Here is a 17482-nt window from a genome sequence, read left to right on the forward strand (position 1 = left end):
TCGAATAAGTATTTGAATCAGCTGTCTCTTGTTTTTCCTGCAAATTTGAGCAGCACCATCCCCTGACCCATTTTTTGTTGCACTTTTGGTGTACTTTGAATGAAAAATAGTCAGAGACACTACTCGCGCCTGCGCAGTTTCAACGCCGGGGTTATCAAATAAGCTAATCTAATCGTTCCGTAAACGCAGCCTGACATTCCGCCCTACCATTCTCCGACGAACAGTTAGTTTCGCACGCAAGCCGCTCCCGCTCGCATCGTAACCTAGAAAACTTTAGCGTATGTACATAAGTAAATTGACGAGTTTATCTGAATGATACTGAATATATTAGCGGTATAAAAGATAAACATTACATGGTTTAACGAGTGTTCGCTTGAAAGCCTAAATGTTAGACCGCAGGGGAGCTGGAAGAAGCCACTTCAACCGCTGTGAACTGCGACCTTTGGAACCTGGACTGGCAAACATGCAGATTTTCTGTAGTCCACTATCTCAGATAGCGGGAACATTGTTAACATCGATGGCATGTTCAGCACAAGTAAAAGATCTGCGAACCGAATGCGATTAGATAGTCCGGGGGGTTCAAAGTATGGTTTGAAGGGTTGCTATAACTTCAACCCCTGAACCGTTTTTCTTTTAATATTTTCGAGGAAAACTTCACACTCCCCAAAGGCGTGTATAATTTTTGGTAGATAACCCACAGTTCGTTATCTTCCATTATAGCTCATCATAAAATGCAAAACTATCATGTTTCTTTCTCTTTGCAGACACAAAATGACTTCAAAGCTACTGCCCGGAAACATTGTGTACGGAGGTCCTGTGACTGAACGACAGGCCCAGGATAGCAGATCCTTGGGTCAGTACATCCTCGACAAGTACAAGAGCTTTGGCGACCGGACGGTGCTGGTGGATGCCGTCAATGGAGTGGAGTACTCTGCCAGTTTCATGCACAAGTCCATTGTACGGCTGGCATACATCCTTCAAAAACTGGGAGTCAAACAGAATGACGTCGTTGGTTTGTCTAGCGAAAACAGCGTCAACTTCGCCCTGGCCATGTTCGCTGGTCTAGCAGTTGGGGCTACGGTTGCTCCCCTTAACGTAACATATTCCGATCGTGAGGTGGACCACGCCATTAACTTGTCCAAGCCAAAGATCATATTCGCCTCTAAGATTACCATTGATCGTGTTGCCAAAGTGGCCAGCAAGAATAAGTTCGTCAAGGGCATCATTGCGCTCAGTGGAACTTCCAAGAAATTTAAGAACATCTATGATCTTAAGGAGCTGATGGAGGACGAGAAGTTCAAGACACAGCCTGACTTCACGAGCCCTGCGGCCAATAAGGACGAGGACGTGTCTCTTATTGTGTGCTCTTCTGGAACCACCGGACTTCCTAAAGGAGTGCAGCTGACCCAAATGAACCTGCTGGCCACTCTCGACTCACAAATGTAAGTTTAATAATATGCTATAAAGGCGTTTCTTTTAAATGATTTTTCTTTAATAGCCAACCCACTGTCATTCCAATGGAGGAGGTCACTCTACTCACTGTCATTCCCTGGTTCCACGCCTTCGGCTGTCTGACGCTTATCACCACCGCCTGCGTTGGCGCACGATTGGTATACCTGCCCAAGTTCGAGGAAAAGCTCTTCCTTTCTGCCATTGAAAAGTATCGCGTGATGATGGCCTTCATGGTGCCACCACTGATGGTCTTTTTGGCTAAACACCCCATCGTGGATAAGTACGATTTGTCCTCTTTGATGGTCCTGCTGTGTGGAGCAGCTCCACTCAGTCGCGAAACTGAGGATCAGATCAAGGAGCGTATTGGAGTGCCATTCATCCGACAGGGATACGGCCTCAGCGAATCAACGCTGAGTGTTCTGGTGCAGAACGATGAGTTCTGCAAGCCAGGCAGTGTGGGCGTTCTTAAGGTGGGAATCTATGCCAAGGTGATCGATCCCGACACCGGCAAGCTATTGGGGGCCAACGAGCGCGGCGAGCTTTGTTTTAAAGGCGACGGCATCATGAAGGGCTACATCGGAGATACGAAGTCCACGCAGACCGCCATCAAGGACGGTTGGTTGCATACTGGCGATATTGGCTACTATGATGATGATTTTGAGTTCTTCATCGTGGACCGCATCAAGGAGCTGATCAAATACAAGGGATACCAGGTGCCGCCGGCAGAGATTGAGGCTCTGCTGCTCACCAACGACAAGATTAAGGATGCGGCGGTCATTGGAAAGCCAGACGAGGAGGCTGGCGAGCTGCCGCTGGCATTTGTGGTCAAACAGGCTAATGTTCAACTGACCGAGAACGAAGTCATTCAGTTTGTCAACGACAACGCCTCGCCCGCCAAGCGTCTAAGGGGTGGCGTGATCTTTGTTGACGAAATTCCAAAGAACCCCAGTGGCAAGATTCTGCGTCGCATTCTGCGGGAAATGCTTAAGAAGCAAAAATCCAAGTTGTAAGGGATTTCTCCCCTTAAGGGTGTGTGTACAAACAATTTACTATGTGTATGTTTTATTATTGCTAAACTTTGTTTTATAAACTACCAACTGGTTGGGTTTCGATTTACTCATATTTGGCTTTTCTTTCGAAGTATTCGCTTAAAACTTAAATACAAATAAAAACTGATGGATTTCCATGTCGCAGATAGCATGTGACATCGCTGAAGCTCTAGAACTCAACTCCAGCTTTAATTACGTAGATGCCTGAACTATCAATAACAAGTTATATATAAACAACTACATACATTCGTTCTCAACTTGTAACAAACATGTATTTTTTCCATATTGTTGTCGCTTTTATATAGACTCATTATTAATTTCGTATGGTGTATACATATATTTATATATTTATTTGAAATATTTAACTACTCATCTGCTCTGCTTTGTAAATAGTTGTTTAACATTTTTTGTTTTGCTTGGGAAAAGTTTCTATCTTGCTTTGTCGCAGCAAATTGCATATATTGGGTTCATTTGTGTTTCCAGTATATAAAGAGGTTTATATGTCTGTCTCTAGCATTAGTTTACTAATTATTGTGTATGAAACCTTAAATGTAAGAGAAATGCCTTGGTTTCTATAACGGAAATATCATAGTTTGTGTAAAATCCTAAATACTGCTCATCCAGCACAGGCGCACCCCCGTCAAAATCCTGCTTCCAATCTTTTCGAGCTGCGCTGCTACCAGTGCTTATTTGCAGTACATACTTATTGTTGCAATGCTAATCGACTTGGTGCACGATTTACACTTAAACCTAGTTCGACAAATTAGATGAATAAATTCAGTTGTTCACTTCGTTAGTTTCTTTTCGTTTAACTTTACATAGTTAAATAAAAACGGTGCATTTTAAAATTAGCTCGCTCTTTTTTCTTTTACCATTGGTACAATTCTAGTTTTCTGCTTTTGGCACAATCCTGACAACAAATTGGTTACTCTGATTGTCACTTGTGAACGAAACTAAATTGTAAGTGTGACTGTATGAATATATTGCTAAAATTGTATTTTGATCCCTGGGACCATATAAAAGTCGACTGACCCCGGCCACCGCAAAAAGCAATGGTAATTGCAATTGCATGATGACTGGCGACAATTTTTGGATACGTTCCGCCGAACACGAGTTCTGCCTAAGGCGAAGAAGATGATAGCAGCGGACTCGAAGAGCTGCCACGATCAGGTTTCGATTCTGTCGCGGATCACACAATTATCTCCATGCGGTTCGCCTTGCGTGTGACCTTGGGTGGGCCTTGTGCTAAGTCCGACATGCCGCCGTATTTGAACGAAAAGATGACAGTCTGCTGGCCGAAGTTCGCTTCAAATCTGTAAGATTACAAATTAGTATTAGTTGGCCTTAATCGTCATCGGATCTAGAGCAGAATAGCTTAATATCCAGAGGATTTTTCGACATTGATTGTTAGCCCTTACTCAGTGCTTATGTGTATCTCCGGGGGTTTGCCTGTGGCATTTTGTATGACCAGAAACATTTTGGTAACAATTTCAATCACATGACCCGTTTGAAAAACGAAATCACCCTTCTTCCGTCCAAATTCAGACTGCGAATGGAATAATTAATGATTTTAAGATTAGGAAATATGAATCGCACAGTATATATACCGCTTTTACGTGAAACACAGCAATGTCATCTAGGTAGGGGCTCAGAGACATTCGGTAAATCTCCGATGCAGGCACTCTGTACTTAATTTGCAGCGTTCGTTGGTCCAACAGCAAAAGCGATGACGTGGATAGCACCAGCAAAATGGGCACAAACTGAAAATAAAAGAATTTGTCTTGTTATATTCCACTGTTGAATGAAATATATTAGCTTACCTTGCCACTGGAGCGCGCTATCTTGTTGATTATGTCTGCGAATACAACATACTGATCGTTGGTCTCGGCGCAGATCTTTTTCCACTGCTGGTTGTGTCGCAGTCGCACGTAGTCCCCCACAAAAGGATGACCCACACTGGAAAGGAAATACCCCTTAATTATTATTTTGAATTTTTAAAAAAATAAGCAGCTGTTACCTTCGTCCATATGAAGCTTTTCGATCCTTGAAGATAATGCTGGCTGTGACCTTCTCCCGCATTCGATTACGCGCCGTTTGATCAAAGGAGTTTCGGTAGATGTAGCACTTCCAACGATGGTATATGGACCTAAGATGACGAGAGGCATCTGCCAGAAATGCGGGAGCCACTGGCCATTCGGTGGAGAGCGGGCTTAGCGTGTTCGGTGGCAGTCGCAAGGGAATTGTCAGAAGGAACTGTCTGATCTTCCACTGGCGGTAGTAGCGGCCTATAATATCGATGGCCCATCTCACCTGTCGTTTGTACTTCAAGGACCGATACTCCTCGCGGGCCTAAGGAAAAAAAAATGAAACATTTGTAAATATATGGCATAAACTACCTTTAGATAAATTAGGTAAATCATGCAATGCTTACGACACGATATAAACTCCACAAATGCCTACGACCAGTGAAGGGAATGCCAAATCGGCATTCCTATACATGCAGAAAATGAGAGTAATACAAATCTCATCATGCAAATTAATAGATTTCCCACAAAACTGCTTACCCGCCACGTGCGCCAGGCACTCGATATGATCATCTGGCTGTGTCGCATGCGCTGAAAGCGCTTCCTTGCGTGATACATTCGGAACATGGTTTGAATAAGCACGGCCAGCTCGCTAATACGCAGGCGGCGAAACTGTTCCAACTCATATACGGTGCGGGGACTACGCACGAACACATTTTTGGTGCCGATCGTGAACTCCGCTGAGGGCAGCGGTAGGTTACGGATTATGAGGGCGATACCCTCTACCTGACTGCCGCCATGAAAGTGGGGCCACGTCAGGCTGTTGAGCAACTTATAGCGATGAAAAAACTTAACGTGCAACAGGTGGTAGCAATGGCCAGTGCGACACAGGTGGACCAGCGGCATGAGCGACATGTAGCGCACCTGATGTTGCACTAGAGCCATATCGAACTGGTGCGGCTGCTTGCCCTCGTTGGGCTTAATACAGAACACATAGTGGGAGCGGCGATGCTTAACGATGGCCAGCAGCGTCTGCAATTGGGTGCGGATATTCGAACTCAACGTGCTGGGCTTTTTGGTAACCTGTCGACGGGGATTCCCCTCGGGGAATAGGCTTTGCACCAAAGAAAGTTTGCTCTGATAAAAGGCAGCGCTTATGTACTTCGGCAGCATGTCGGAGTTCTTTTCGAGAAACCGATGTATTGAGTAGTTCACTACACTTGCATAATGACGAATCCTGAAAATAAAGACATTGAGACATTATTGAGAATGAGATCACATTGCTCAATTACATACTGAAAGCACATGGAATTGCTGCCGGTGGTCATAAAGTTGGGATGCCCCGCACAACATTGCTGAACTCGCAAAAGCAAAGCGTCGTTGCTATTTAAATGGGGTTCATTAATCAAGCTCAATATACCATAGCTGGGTTTGTCTATTAACTCGCAAATAGACTCGTTGTCGAAATAGTCAATGCGAGACCATTCCAATCCCTCGCGAATATAGAGCTCTTGCTCCGAACGCAGCACATGAAACACAAAATTCTGAAATGGGAGAAGGATTAAATTACAATATTAAAGACCTTTAATTTAAGACAATGTAATTTTCATTAACTAAAGTGGATGAGTCATGTGTACTTGCCTGGTGGATCTTTTCCGCGCTGTAGTTAATGGCAAATTGCTCAAATGAGTTGTGGTCCAGCGCTTCGAATCCATAAAAATCTAGCAATGCTAGGTTCTTTTCGCGCTGTGTTGACTTCAGGGACTCATTAATTTTGTTCACCAGCCACGTGAAGAGACGGCTATAAAGAGTGCGACACAGCGTGTTTCGGTTGGTAGCTGCTTGTCGTGCATCCATTTCGCAACCCACATCCTCTTGAGCGCTGTTCGTGCTATTCGCTCTGGTTAAGCAATTTATGAGAATTTGGGCTTCCATATTAAGAAGCTGTGCTGTTTCTTGAACTTCTGTAAATGGAATATATTATAAATTATGTTGCCGGTAATATAATAAACTTAATAAACATACCGTATACATTGGACACCTGACAACCCTCAGTTCCATCAATGTTAGTAATGGGTACGAAAATAAAGTTACCCAACTTTAGAACCACTGCGATGACCCGAAAGATGGAGTTGCTCTCTTCACAACTAAGTCCCAGCACATCCAAGGATCGCTGGAATAGAAGTGAAACCCATCGGTTATTTGTTCACTTATATAATAATCCGGTTAAGATCTAACCTTCGTATAATGAAAATTCATGCGGTCCTCCTCCATGGCAGTTGTGTTGCGGAGCAGCTCGTACTTTTCCACATTTCGATACAGCTTGAGCGATTCTAAGAAGATAGCAATAGCATTTAGCAGGTAGCATTTAAAACGAGTGAAACATCTTACTTAGCAACTGGAGATCAGCTCCTAATAGTAATTGGTAAAAGATGTGAAAATTTCGCTCTCCAATGATAGGGTCCGTTATACGGGTCTGCAAACAGATGAAATATTAGACATAATAACTAAACTAAGTTAATTAAAATTATCAATCAAACCTTTTCCAACATATCTTAGAAGTACGCACGAATTAAATAAATGTCAGAATACATATTTATAATTAATAGGTGGAGTTTTACTTACAATGGGTAATGTGCACTCCCATTGGATCTCCCTTAAAATCAATTTCGATATCAAATAGCTTTCCCTGAAATCAAAAAACAATAGAAAATTAAAATTAAAGTCATATTTAAGTTATCTCTGTAAAAGTGCGGAGGTATTCTTGCACATTTCAGTACATACACATTTCACTTACATATCGACTAGAGTTATTATTTTTCAGGGTGCAGGCATTGCCCATGGCCTCCAGGAACACATCCGCACAGGTGACGCACTCTCGCATTCGTTGCGTGGGCGATTTATGACGCCTGTGCAGCGAAGAGCTGGCCGATGGCGTGGGCGAAACAGAACTAGGCGGAGGCGGCGGCAGATCGCCCAGAACCTTACTCAGCTTGTGTGCATCGTACAGCGATATACGTTGCGTGGACCCCATAAGGGAGCTTCGATCCCGCTCCCGCTCCGGCTGACTCTCTGTCGAGTGCTGGCGCATCAGGTTGGAGCAACTACCGCGATGCGGATGTGCCGGATTGGTGGTGGCAGTGGCTATGGTAGACAGGCGGCAGTTGCTGCCTCGTAGATCATCCCGCTCCTCCTTTTCCAGGCTCTGAGCACGGACACACTTGCTGTGTCCGCACTGGCGGCAACCGCCGTACACGGTGGGTACCGCGTATTTGGGCGATCCCTTGGCTGCTGCGGGCATTGCAGTGCAGGCGCTGACTTGGGTCTGCTGGTGCTTGAAGCACGACTTGGTCGGATGCATGTGGTGGGCGTGCGATTCAGGAAGGCCGCTGATGTTTTCGCTACTCTTGTGGTGTGAGAAATCAAAGTCGACAATTTTCTCCCGCATGTGGCGCCTGCTTTGGCGCTCGATGCTCTCGGCCCGCGTCCGCGATCGCTGCGATGGTCCTGGCGATGGACTTTGTCGCCGTGAAACACTGCCTGACGGATTTTCCGCCCGGTTTTTGCATATAATAAAATTGGCAGTGCCGGAGCAGCTGCTGGAGGCTCGCCTGTGGGCGTGCATCACCAATCCGCTGGCCGAGCTAGTTGAGGATTGCTTGCGCAAAACATTCGGTGTTGGGGGGCAGTGGGAGCGATCTTGTATGTGGGTCAGAAAGTTCACGATCATTTTAAAAGTCTCCGTTTTGCCCGCTCCGCTCTCACCGGTGAGCAGAACACACTGATCCTCGCTCTGATCTTTGAGCGATTGATAAGCCAGATTTGTGAGACCATATCTGATGAAAAAAAGTTGTATAAGTAAAGATAATGGGCCAGCCTCCTAAATGATATCTTACATGTGGGGCGGCAGCTGGAAAATGCCCTTATCGCCATAGTTGCGGACATTGTCCAGAGAGTGCTCGGATATGTGATGATATGGATTCAGAGCCACAACAGATGTTCCAATGTAGGTCTGGAAATGAATATATACGGAAATGTATAGAAATCTGAAGAGTGTAGAACTGTACGGACTCACATATATGTGATCGCGCTTATAGCGCTGGTGGATGTTGTTTATGAAACTATCCTCGGACAGGTTCTCCAACAGTACCGAGTCCCAGGTGCCGATTTCCTGCTCCATCGCGATTCCCAGCTCCAATTACAACGTGCACGGCAGTAGTGACAACAACGACAACGGCCAAAATCGAGTTCACCATTTGAATTTGAATACATCAACTGCAAACGGGGCCAAAACAAGAACGGGAACGATGGGAAGGGTAAGGGGGGTTGTTAATGGCTCCAACAATTGCATAATTTATCGCGGGCCTGCATGCATCTGGGCGAATCCGTGTTTTGATTTTCTGATTCAATTATTGATTTTCATGTGCTGGCGAGCAACAGCCTCGAGCTCGTGTTCACTCATATATTCCGGATAGATAGAGTCCGGCTTCTAATATCCGTGACAACAGGACTCCCGACTGCCCTTCTACGCCTTCGTTTTTAGCGTATTATTGTCTTTATTCGCAACGATTTGCACATTTTGTTTACCTTTTCAGAAAAGACATTTTTGCATCCAGTGGGTACTAGTGGTGGCCCAGCCATCGACGACCATATCGATATAGTCTCTGAGCCACCAATCGATTCGCATACCCTACAAAGATTATTATATCTAATTTTAATAGTTTTAAAATAACAATTAATTTTATATTAAATTGAATGGTTTATTAATATCTGTTATATTTAAAAGGCTATTATTTTACTAGACTTAAGCTCTCAAAATGGTTTTAAAATTATAGTATAAACATTGCTAGGGTGTTACCAGCGTCGGTAATCGAAGCTGGTTATTCTTCGCGGTGGGTTTGCCATCCCTATTGTTAGGATAATAAACGCAAAAATTACCATGAATACTGACGAGCGAAACTTCAGGTCCATCTACTATGAAAAATGCCAAATAAACAGCGTCGAGGAACAAAAGTCGCTGAACAAACTACTACAGGATGACATCCGCAACCTGAGCAAGCTGAAACAATTCTGCATGAACTACACAGTGCCGAACAACAATAGGAGCTATCTGTGGGCCCTGGTCATGGGTATTCTCCCGCTCCACAAAGCGTCCACGGCGTACGTACGCGACCAAAGACGCGAAATGTACGAGGATCTGCGGCGAGCGGTAACCGTGCTCCGGTTTACCGACCATAAGCAGAAGGAGCAGCCCTTCATGTGGCTGATAGACCATAAGAAGAAAGCACAGGTCATGCACACCATGTGGCTGATAGAGTCCAATCGACTGTGGCATGGCAATACTAGTGCCAGTCTCCAGGCGGACGACATGCACTTCATAGAGATTGTGCGCACGTTGCTGCAGATATTCGACGACAACGTGGAAACCTACTGGATAGCAAAGGGATTCTACAAGTACACCCGCGAACTGAAGAAGGAGTGCGTCAAGCTGAAGGAGCAAACGCAGAATATACTGAAGCGCGAAGATTTGTCCTTGCTTAAGTGAGTTTGCATATGGTTAGTCGGGTTATTTGACCAATTTTCTTCGATTACTCCTTATAGTCACCTGGAGCTTCTGGGCCTGTTTGATGGCAACTCAACGCTACTGGATAACTGGTATATAACCTGCTTTGCTGGAATAATCTGTACAACTCATTTGGTCAAGATATGGGACAAAGTCTGTGGAGGGTCCCGGAAGATTGTTGTTTTCCTGTTTGTAGAACTAGTTAAGGACATAAGGTCCTCGATACTAAAGCAAACATCTTTAGCAGACGTCAAAAGACTTATAGAAACGGTAAGTAAATAAGGAAACCATTTGCTAAGCCATAACTTATCCAAAATTTGCCTTAGGTAAAGGATCTTGACGGTGTTATTATCGTAAACAAGGCCATCAAATCACTACAAAACAACAGCAGCGAAGTCGAGTACACGCACTAAGTAAATCTACACTTTTATATTGGACATGTATATAGCAGAATGAACTAAATGTATTTGAAGACCACGTCCTTTTTATCGCCCACCGTTTGCAGTTCCAAGGTCACTGGACACTGCATCCAATAGGAGAGCAGCTCCTCCGTGTAACCAATAAGGAAGTACATTTTTCGCGGTGTAATCGCCTGCCGAATAAGGGCCGCGATCCTAATGGTGTTGTGCTGTCGCTTGATAATGACCTCGGAGCAGACGAGGGCATGCCATGTGCCGGTGACAAACTTGCGGATGAACACATCCTCTATGGCGGTCTGGGACGGACGCAGGGCATCCTTCATTGTTGCTAAGATAGAAGGTGGCCATCAAAATGCTTCCTTAATAAAATTTTCTCACAACTTACACGTGTTCCATGAGTTCCACGATTTGCGGTGGCCAATAAAATGCGGCGGATTGGCCATCTCGTAGGTAAGAGGCCTGTTTCGCTTTGTGGTTATGCGGTATCGCCCGGATTGCACGCGACAGCACACGGAGCTGGTGTGGAATCCTGACCGGCTGAGCTGCTGCACCTCGGTCGCCACCTGGGGCAACAGCTGCAATAGATTAGGTTATTTTAATATATAATTTGTCCTGTTTGTTGTTATTTAACACACCTTTTTCAAGAAGTTCATTATTTTGCGGCAGAAACAATTTTGCGTCCAGCAACAGCTGATTGACGTGACGTAACGGTTCGCTAGAGATGGACAAATTTATAGATAAGTATTCGATATTATTATTGTGTAGTGAAAATATTTTCTATAAAATAAAAAACAACATTGAAGGAAGTAGTTAAATAAAAACACAGAAAGATTAATTTTTAGTTGTGTAAATGCCCTTTTTAGTTCTTAAATGCAATACTTGGATCTCTATTGCATTGATTAAAATCGATTTTTATTTTGTTTTAAAGCGGGGCAGAGTTGTCAACAGTTGTCGGTGGGAAAATGTAATAATGTAATGTAATAAAATTATTGCACGCTTATTTAAAATATATAAATAAACAACATTTTGAGAGCTTCCTTAATAAATAGAGTTAACTTTGTATTAATCCCTTTATTCGAAAGAACTTTGACTGATCATTGAACTTGGGCAGAACTAGCTATAAATTAGCTTAATCGGTAGCACTGGAGCGCTGAGCCTGCGCGCTTGGAAAATGGCTTAAACGCAGGCCATCTCAAACAAAGATCGAGGATCTCAGATCAGAAGGAACTACCTGTTGAAGCGACCGTGCAACAGGACTCATCCAGAAGCAAAGCTGCAAAGGTTTATTCCCAGAATCCCTGGTATCCGAATGCACTAATAGGTGAGGATACATTCAAAGTAATGACGCTGAACGAGAGCGACGCTACTCGCCTGGAGCTGACGCGCAACTTCCTGGAACTGTCTCGAAATCCGGAAACATGCACCGCCCTGCGCAGCTCGGACTGTATCCAGCTTCTGGTGCAGATTCTGCACGCCAACGACGAAGGCCTCTCCACGGCGAAAAAGTACGCCAGCCAGGCGCTGCACAACATCGTCCACAATAATCCGGAGGAGAAGGAGCGCCAGCGGGAGGTGAAGATGCTGCGCCTGCTGGACCAGATCCTCGACTACTGTAACTTTCTGCACACCCAGTTGCAGAGCGGCGGTGAGGCTATCGCAGATGATGAAGATCGTCATCCGCTGGCGGCTATGAAGCTCCTGATGAAAGCCAGTTTCGACGAGGAGCACCGCCAGACTATGTGCGAACTGGGAGCCCTCAAGGCGATTCCCAATTTGGTCCACCTTGATCATGCGGTCCATGGACCGGCTGCCGGTAGGGAACAGTGCAACGCCCTCAGGAGCTACGGCCTCATGGCCCTCACGAATCTCACCTTCGGAGACGAGAACGTCCATAACAAATCGTATCTGTGCGGTCAGCGACAGTTCATGGAAGTGGTCATTGCTCAATTGAACACGGCTCCGGATGAACTGCTACAGGTGAGTTTAATCTTGGAGATTAAGAAAAAAAGATCGTAATTTAATTACCGTTGATCTCATCAGGTTCTTGCTGGTGTGCTTCGCAATCTTTCGTGGCGCGCGGACAAACACATGAAGACTATCTTTAACGAGCTGGGTACTGTGACCTCCTTGGCTCGAGCAGCCATGCAAAACAAGAACGAGAACACTCTCAAGGCCATACTTTCAGCCCTTTGGAATCTCTCAGCGCACTGCAGCACCAACAAGGCGGAGTTTTGTGCAGTAGACGGAGCACTGGCATTTTTGGTCGGAATGCTTAGCTACGAGGGTCCGAGTAAAACTCTTAAGATCATCGAAAATGCAGGCGGCATTCTTCGAAATGTATCGAGCCATATTGCGGTGTGTGAGCCGTACCGACAAATCCTAAGACGGTACAATTGCCTTGCCATTCTGTTGCAACAGTTGAAATCGGAGAGCCTAACCGTGGTAAGCAACTCCTGCGGAACTCTGTGGAATCTCTCGGCGCGCTGTCCCGAGGACCAGCAATACCTCATTGACCACAATGCCATCCCGCTCTTGCGGGCCCTAATCAGCTCCAAGAACTCCATGATTGCGGAGGGCAGTGCCTCGGCTTTGAAAAACCTAGTTAATTTCAGGGCCACTCAGGAGCTTATGCCCAATGGAGATGGTGGGTCACTGCCACTAGACAAGGAAGCTGGCCATGGAGGTACGCTGCCACGGAGATTCAGCTCACTGCGCCTAAGCTCAAATCCCACGGGATCGCTTAAGAAAGTGCGACCCTCAACAGTCAGCACAACTGGCTTTCTGAACAGAAAATGTGAGAGCCGAGAGTCCATTTACTCGGGCAAATCCGATTCCACTAAATACTCAACCAAGTCGGAGGGAGCGAAGAATCCCTTCGAAATTGTGACACCCACTGAAGAGCAGCCCATTGACTACTCCATGAAGTACATGGAGCACAAACCCAATAGCAGTAAGACCTTTGAGATCGACTTGGATCAGCCAACGGATTTCAGTGCTAGATATAAGGAGAGACGATCCGCTCAGACGGCACAGCCGGAGCTGAAGTCGGAGACCAATGAGATTAGAAGTAAGGAGTTGCAACTGACAAAGTCCTCCTCGGCCACGGAGCTGCGCAATAGTCCTGGCCTGGTGGCGGTTTCAGCAGCTAAGCAGAAAATTGCCACCGAAACGGAGACGGAAACGGCAGAGCGACCAATAAACTACTGTGAAGAAGGGACTCCCGGCAGCTTCAGTCGCTTCGACTCGCTCAACAGCCTCACAGAGAAACCGGAGAAATGTATGCCGCCAAAAACTCCAACGAAAACTGCGGTTCTCCCGGTGCACGTTGACGGAAATACGCCTCAAAACATCGATTCCGCACTAGAAACTCCATTAATGTTTTCGCGTCGCAGCTCTATGGACTCATTGGTTGGCGACGACGAAACGGTTGCCTGCGAGGACAATGGATCCGTGATCAGTGAATACAGCCGGATGCAGAGTGGTGTTATTTCCCCCTCAGAGCTGCCCGATTCACCCACCCAGAGTATGCCTCAATCTCCGAGAAGGGACAGAAAAGTGTCCACTCAAAATAACTTGGACACACCTGAACAGAAGCCCAGTACTGTGTTTGAGGACAAGTTGAACAGATTCCACGTGGAGCACACGCCTGCTGCCTTCTCCTGCGCCACCAGTCTAAGTAATCTGAGCATGATGGACGACTCTAATGCAAACGCTATTCGAGGACAGCGTGGAAATGACATCAACGGCAATGGGGATGCTCCTCGCAGCTATTGCACAGAGGACACTACTGCCGTGCTTTCCAAAGCGCCAAGCAATAGTGATCTGTCCATTTTGTCCATCCCGAATGATCTAAATGCGAATGAAGCGCAGCCAGTGCCTGCTCCGCGAGCTGATGTTACCGGAATGGACACTCGGATGCCGGCAGAAGATGCAATCTCTAAGATGCGCTGCGGTGGCAATGCATTGCCCAGTTATCTGCCAGTGTCGGATGAAATGAGCAAGTACTATGTCGAGGACAGTCCCTGCACGTTTTCGGTCATCTCGGGACTATCCCATCTCACTGTTGGCTCTGCTAAGGCTGGGCCTGTTCTGAAGCTGCCAATGAGGACTGCAGAAGAGGCTCAGGCACCCAAACTTCCTCCCAGACGTAGTGCCGTTCAAGGAGATGCGGAGCCACGCTTACCGCCGAAGAAAAGCGACTCACTGAGCTCATTGTCCATGGACTCGGATGACGACTGTAATCTTCTAAGTCAGGTGAGAAAAGGATACTTCATTCAAAACACTTGATATATTTCACCATATAAACATTTTGTGAGAGACTCACTCAAAAATAAGTGTCTTTGTAGATTTAGCAATCGGAATGTTGATATTTCACAAAAGTTAAATTTAAAATGCAGTCAGAAAATTCTCGCTAAAATCAGAAATATTAAAGTTGTTCCCTCTTTTTATAGGCCATTGCTGCGGGAAGTTGTCGACCTCAGCCCAGCGGTGCCAGTACCAGCTCCAGCCTGGCGAACGCTAGTACCAGCACTCTATGCAGGGAAAATGGGCAGTCAAAGAAGCAGGTGGAGCATGGCGATAAGCCGAACTACAGCTCAGATGACTCGCTAGACGACGACGACGATGATGCACGGTCCAAGTCGCTATTTGAGCAGTGCATTCTGAGCGGCATGCATAAGTCCAACGACGCCTTGGAGTCGGAGGGTGAGCCGCCGGGGCAGCGCCAGGAGATCAGTGCCCGGGATCGATTTGTCAGTAACCAGGTGCGCCAGATTGAGTCCATGTTGGCTGGGCGTCAGCACTAGAAGCGGATGGTTGGTTAATTGAGAAGCGCATGCATTTGTTTAGTGGCTTTTAATCTTGTCTACGCAATAATATTCTCACGGTCTCAATTTTCCTATAGTTCAGATTAAAAATTTGCACTTAAATTTAACTCTCCAACACGTGTAATATTATGTTTACCCTCTCACTAAACAATTAAGGAAACTAAAAAGGGTGATAAGAAATGGGATACAGTCGCGGTATAAATATAAATAAAAGTTGCGATCAACTGAGGTCCGGGTAACTCCTAACATGATGCTACTGTGATGAACTAGCTAGAGAGCTCAGTAGAAACGTTTTCGCGCGTTGCGATCCTTGAAGTAGGAGATGGCGAAGATGGCCACTGCAGCCGCCACGACAACCACGAAGAGAAGGATGAAGAAGATCTTGGCGTTGGACATTCCCGGCTTGGGATCTTCTTTGTGCTCGCGCGGGGGCTCGAATGTCTTGGCATTCGGTATGATATTGGAGCGCCGGATAATCTCATCGTGCTGCGAACAAGAAAGAAAGTAAAAAGATGGTTATTGCAACAAGAAAGTAAAACTGGTTTTCAGTAATATGATATAAATATTATAACACACGGCTTATAAAGATAAACATGATTAGGCATCAAACAATGTGTTTAAAGCCAGCTGCTTAATTATTACAAGTTGCAGCAATTAAAAACAAGTTCACTCTTTTTTCTTTATACGTATACGCAGTTATTGAAACTTAAGTCCGCTTTTGGGTTCCTTGCACTCCTTATCGCGTTAGCCAAATAGCAGACAGCTGAGTAATGCTTACTTCGCTTCCGAAGTTTGGCAAACAAAAGTGAACTTACATTTACGTTCAAGTCCAGGTCATAGAACTTGAAACTGTGAATATCGTGATTGTCGGACAGATCACCCGTCGTCGCAGACATGCCGAAGTGGTAGCCCGTGGGTAGCTCAACGTTGGCCACTACAAAGCAGTTCTTCCATTCGTTGCGGTTCTCCAGATCTGTGGAAACCGACAGAATGTCGTTTTCGTATCGAATGCTAACCAGCGTCTCGTACTCCACATTGCGGAAACGAACTTCGCAGCCGGCCAGCTGAGTGTGCGTTCCATCGCGATCGTGGTCGTAGCTCCAGCTGCCATTGTTCACCATGGCGCTGAGATATGGATGTTGGTGCTACAAATATAATGTTAATACATTTACATTCAATGCCTTGCGTAATGACATACGTTGTGTGGACCATTGTGATTGCTATAGGTGTCCAGAATGATGGCCAGTCCGGAGAAGTGATCCTTGCTGCCAAAGACCGGCCCGGTTTGCATGCGCTCCTTTGTGTACCAAATGGCAAATCCGTCGCCGAACAGTTCAGTTCCCTTGCCGTGCACCTTAAAGCCAACGTGCACTTCCCAATTGCGAGTCATCACGGGCTTTGGATTAAACATTAAACATCAATAACTATTGAACTGCAAAAAGTCGCTGAGAGAGACCAACTCTCCTGCTTACCGAGTAGTTCCAAAGTGCACCGCTCTTGGACTGTAAGTCCGGCGTCAGTCTTATATAGTTGCTGGTCACCATCGTGTTACCCAGGAAGTCCCAGTGTGGCAGGATCACGCCTACGCCTGCAATAGAGCCCAAGCCATGTTAGAGATACACGTACACTCCGTATCATCAGTGACCAATTACCAACCTTGGAATGGACGCACCAAACTGTGCTCCCGCTTCATGTAGTCCGGCTCCCTGGGCATATCCTCACCGAGCACCACGAACGGGGCGACGAGAAGCGCCAGCAGGGCCAGGGAACAGTGTTCGCGCGTCGGTTTGGTCATGGCTGCATTCGGTGGCCCACTTGGATGAAACTACATACACGGAAAATAATATTTGCAGACAAATTTTTTTTCGCCGGCCTATTAGTGGTGGGCAATTGTGAGTCACTTACTGTGACTAGCAACTATCGGTGGGCAATCGATTTTAAGTCACCCCACGCAGCTGAACTGTTATCGAAACTGACTGTCAACCGTTATCGGAGTTGACCATCAAATTTAAATCGTTAAATTTATCTATAGATAATAATGTTTCTTTTTTGGTATAGGGAATAACAAATTAAGTAGTTCCTTTATATGTGTATGTATGGGTCTCTACTTTTACTTTTATACCTTTCCGTGCGGTATAATTGTTAACAA

The 17482-nt window shown here is 45.7% G+C and overlaps 6 protein-coding genes across 13 annotated transcripts; 3 read left to right on the forward strand and 3 right to left on the reverse strand.

Moving 5' to 3' along the window:
• The first annotated feature begins 21 nt into the window (after positions 1–21).
• Positions 22–2571, forward strand: CG6178 (uncharacterized protein). Its single transcript, NM_142964.3, has 3 exons — positions 22–278; positions 765–1442; positions 1499–2571. Exons 2-3 carry the CDS (start codon positions 772–774, stop codon positions 2460–2462), a joined length of 1635 nt encoding a protein of 544 aa, NP_651221.1. The 5' UTR covers positions 22–278; positions 765–771; the 3' UTR covers positions 2463–2571.
• Positions 2501–9173, reverse strand: Myo95E (Myosin 95E). 6 transcript variants are annotated; one of them, NM_001032037.2, is made up of 17 exons: positions 8601–8964; positions 8422–8537; positions 7323–8361; positions 7151–7214; positions 7066–7079; positions 6917–7001; positions 6764–6858; positions 6551–6698; positions 6167–6489; positions 5822–6069; positions 5066–5762; positions 4933–4992; positions 4519–4850; positions 4322–4457; positions 4109–4261; positions 3920–4047; positions 2501–3814 (listed from the first exon to the last, which is right to left on the reverse strand). In NM_001032037.2, the coding sequence occupies exons 1-17, from the start codon at positions 8703–8705 to the stop codon at positions 3691–3693; spliced, it is 3867 nt and encodes a 1288-aa protein (NP_001027208.1). In that variant the 5' UTR covers positions 8706–8964; the 3' UTR covers positions 2501–3690. The 6 variants fall into 6 exon arrangements, with proteins under 6 accessions (NP_001027208.1, NP_996278.1, NP_001027206.1 ...); NM_206555.2 differs by lacking the exon at positions 7066–7079 and having other exon boundaries at positions 7167–7214; NM_001032035.2 differs by lacking the exon at positions 7066–7079.
• Positions 9174–9401: 228 nt separating this feature from the next.
• On the forward strand, positions 9402–10890 carry TBC1d7 (TBC1 domain family member 7). Its single transcript, NM_142966.3, has 3 exons — positions 9402–10066; positions 10127–10358; positions 10415–10890. Exons 1-3 carry the CDS (start codon positions 9465–9467, stop codon positions 10499–10501), a joined length of 921 nt encoding a protein of 306 aa, NP_651223.2. The 5' UTR covers positions 9402–9464; the 3' UTR covers positions 10502–10890.
• On the reverse strand, positions 10504–11220 carry mRpS24 (mitochondrial ribosomal protein S24). The gene is made up of 3 exons (NM_079752.3): positions 11143–11220; positions 10893–11082; positions 10504–10835 (listed from the first exon to the last, which is right to left on the reverse strand). The coding sequence occupies exons 1-3, from the start codon at positions 11158–11160 to the stop codon at positions 10546–10548; spliced, it is 498 nt and encodes a 165-aa protein (NP_524476.1). The 5' UTR covers positions 11161–11220; the 3' UTR covers positions 10504–10545.
• Positions 11221–11640: 420 nt separating this feature from the next.
• Positions 11641–15939, forward strand: Apc2 (Adenomatous polyposis coli 2). 3 transcript variants are annotated; one of them, NM_001347814.1, is made up of 4 exons: positions 11641–12079; positions 12140–12484; positions 12548–14761; positions 14959–15939. In NM_001347814.1, the coding sequence occupies exons 1-4, from the start codon at positions 11849–11851 to the stop codon at positions 15310–15312; spliced, it is 3144 nt and encodes a 1047-aa protein (NP_001334698.1). In that variant the 5' UTR covers positions 11641–11848; the 3' UTR covers positions 15313–15939. The 3 variants fall into 3 exon arrangements, with proteins under 3 accessions (NP_001334698.1, NP_001334699.1, NP_477430.1); NM_001347815.1 differs by having other exon boundaries at positions 11641–12484; NM_058082.3 differs by having other exon boundaries at positions 11641–12484; positions 14959–15438.
• On the reverse strand, positions 15350–17237 carry CG5510 (uncharacterized protein). The gene is made up of 5 exons (NM_142967.4): positions 16990–17237; positions 16806–16921; positions 16532–16729; positions 16149–16478; positions 15350–15819 (listed from the first exon to the last, which is right to left on the reverse strand). The coding sequence occupies exons 1-5, from the start codon at positions 17126–17128 to the stop codon at positions 15613–15615; spliced, it is 990 nt and encodes a 329-aa protein (NP_651224.1). The 5' UTR covers positions 17129–17237; the 3' UTR covers positions 15350–15612.
• Positions 17238–17482: the final 245 nt, after the last annotated feature.

The sequence above is a fragment of the Drosophila melanogaster genome, chromosome 3R (genome assembly GCF_000001215.4).
Source record: "Drosophila melanogaster chromosome 3R".
Taxonomy (NCBI): Eukaryota; Metazoa; Arthropoda; class Insecta; order Diptera; family Drosophilidae; genus Drosophila; species Drosophila melanogaster.

Bases quoted from the DNA above. Each gene is read 5' to 3' on its own strand.
- CG6178 (NM_142964.3), top strand. From the start codon at position 772: ATGACTTCAAAGCTACTGCCCGGAAACATTGTGTACGGAGGTCCTGTG. The intron at 1,443-1,498 runs GTAAGTTTAATA...TTTCTTTAATAG, and splicing joins GCCACTCTCGACTCACAAAT to CCAACCCACTGTCATTCCAA.
- CG5510 (NM_142967.4), bottom strand. From the start codon at position 17,128: ATGACCAAACCGACGCGCGAACACTGTTCCCTGGCCCTGCTGGCGCTT. The intron at 16,922-16,989 runs GTTGGTAATTGG...GCTCTATTGCAG, and splicing joins TTTGGTGCGTCCATTCCAAG to GCGTAGGCGTGATCCTGCCA. The intron at 16,479-16,531 runs GTATGTCATTAC...TTATATTTGTAG, and splicing joins ATCACAATGGTCCACACAAC to CACCAACATCCATATCTCAG.
- mRpS24 (NM_079752.3), bottom strand. The intron at 10,836-10,892 runs GTAAGTTGTGAG...CTTCTATCTTAG, and splicing joins GTGGAACTCATGGAACACGT to CAACAATGAAGGATGCCCTG.
- TBC1d7 (NM_142966.3), top strand. From the start codon at position 9,465: ATGAATACTGACGAGCGAAACTTCAGGTCCATCTACTATGAAAAATGC. The intron at 10,067-10,126 runs GTGAGTTTGCAT...TACTCCTTATAG, and splicing joins GAAGATTTGTCCTTGCTTAA to TCACCTGGAGCTTCTGGGCC. The intron at 10,359-10,414 runs GTAAGTAAATAA...AATTTGCCTTAG, and splicing joins TCAAAAGACTTATAGAAACG to GTAAAGGATCTTGACGGTGT.
- Myo95E (NM_001032037.2), bottom strand. From the start codon at position 8,705: ATGGAGCAGGAAATCGGCACCTGGGACTCGGTACTGTTGGAGAACCTG. The intron at 6,070-6,166 runs GCAAGTACACAT...CTCCCATTTCAG, and splicing joins GCGCGGAAAAGATCCACCAG to AATTTTGTGTTTCATGTGCT. The intron at 5,763-5,821 runs GTATGTAATTGA...CTTTATTTTCAG, and splicing joins AGCAATTCCATGTGCTTTCA to GATTCGTCATTATGCAAGTG.
- Apc2 (NM_001347815.1), top strand. From the start codon at position 11,849: ATGACGCTGAACGAGAGCGACGCTACTCGCCTGGAGCTGACGCGCAAC. The intron at 12,485-12,547 runs GTGAGTTTAATC...TGATCTCATCAG, and splicing joins CTCCGGATGAACTGCTACAG to GTTCTTGCTGGTGTGCTTCG. The intron at 14,762-14,958 runs GTGAGAAAAGGA...CTCTTTTTATAG, and splicing joins ACTGTAATCTTCTAAGTCAG to GCCATTGCTGCGGGAAGTTG.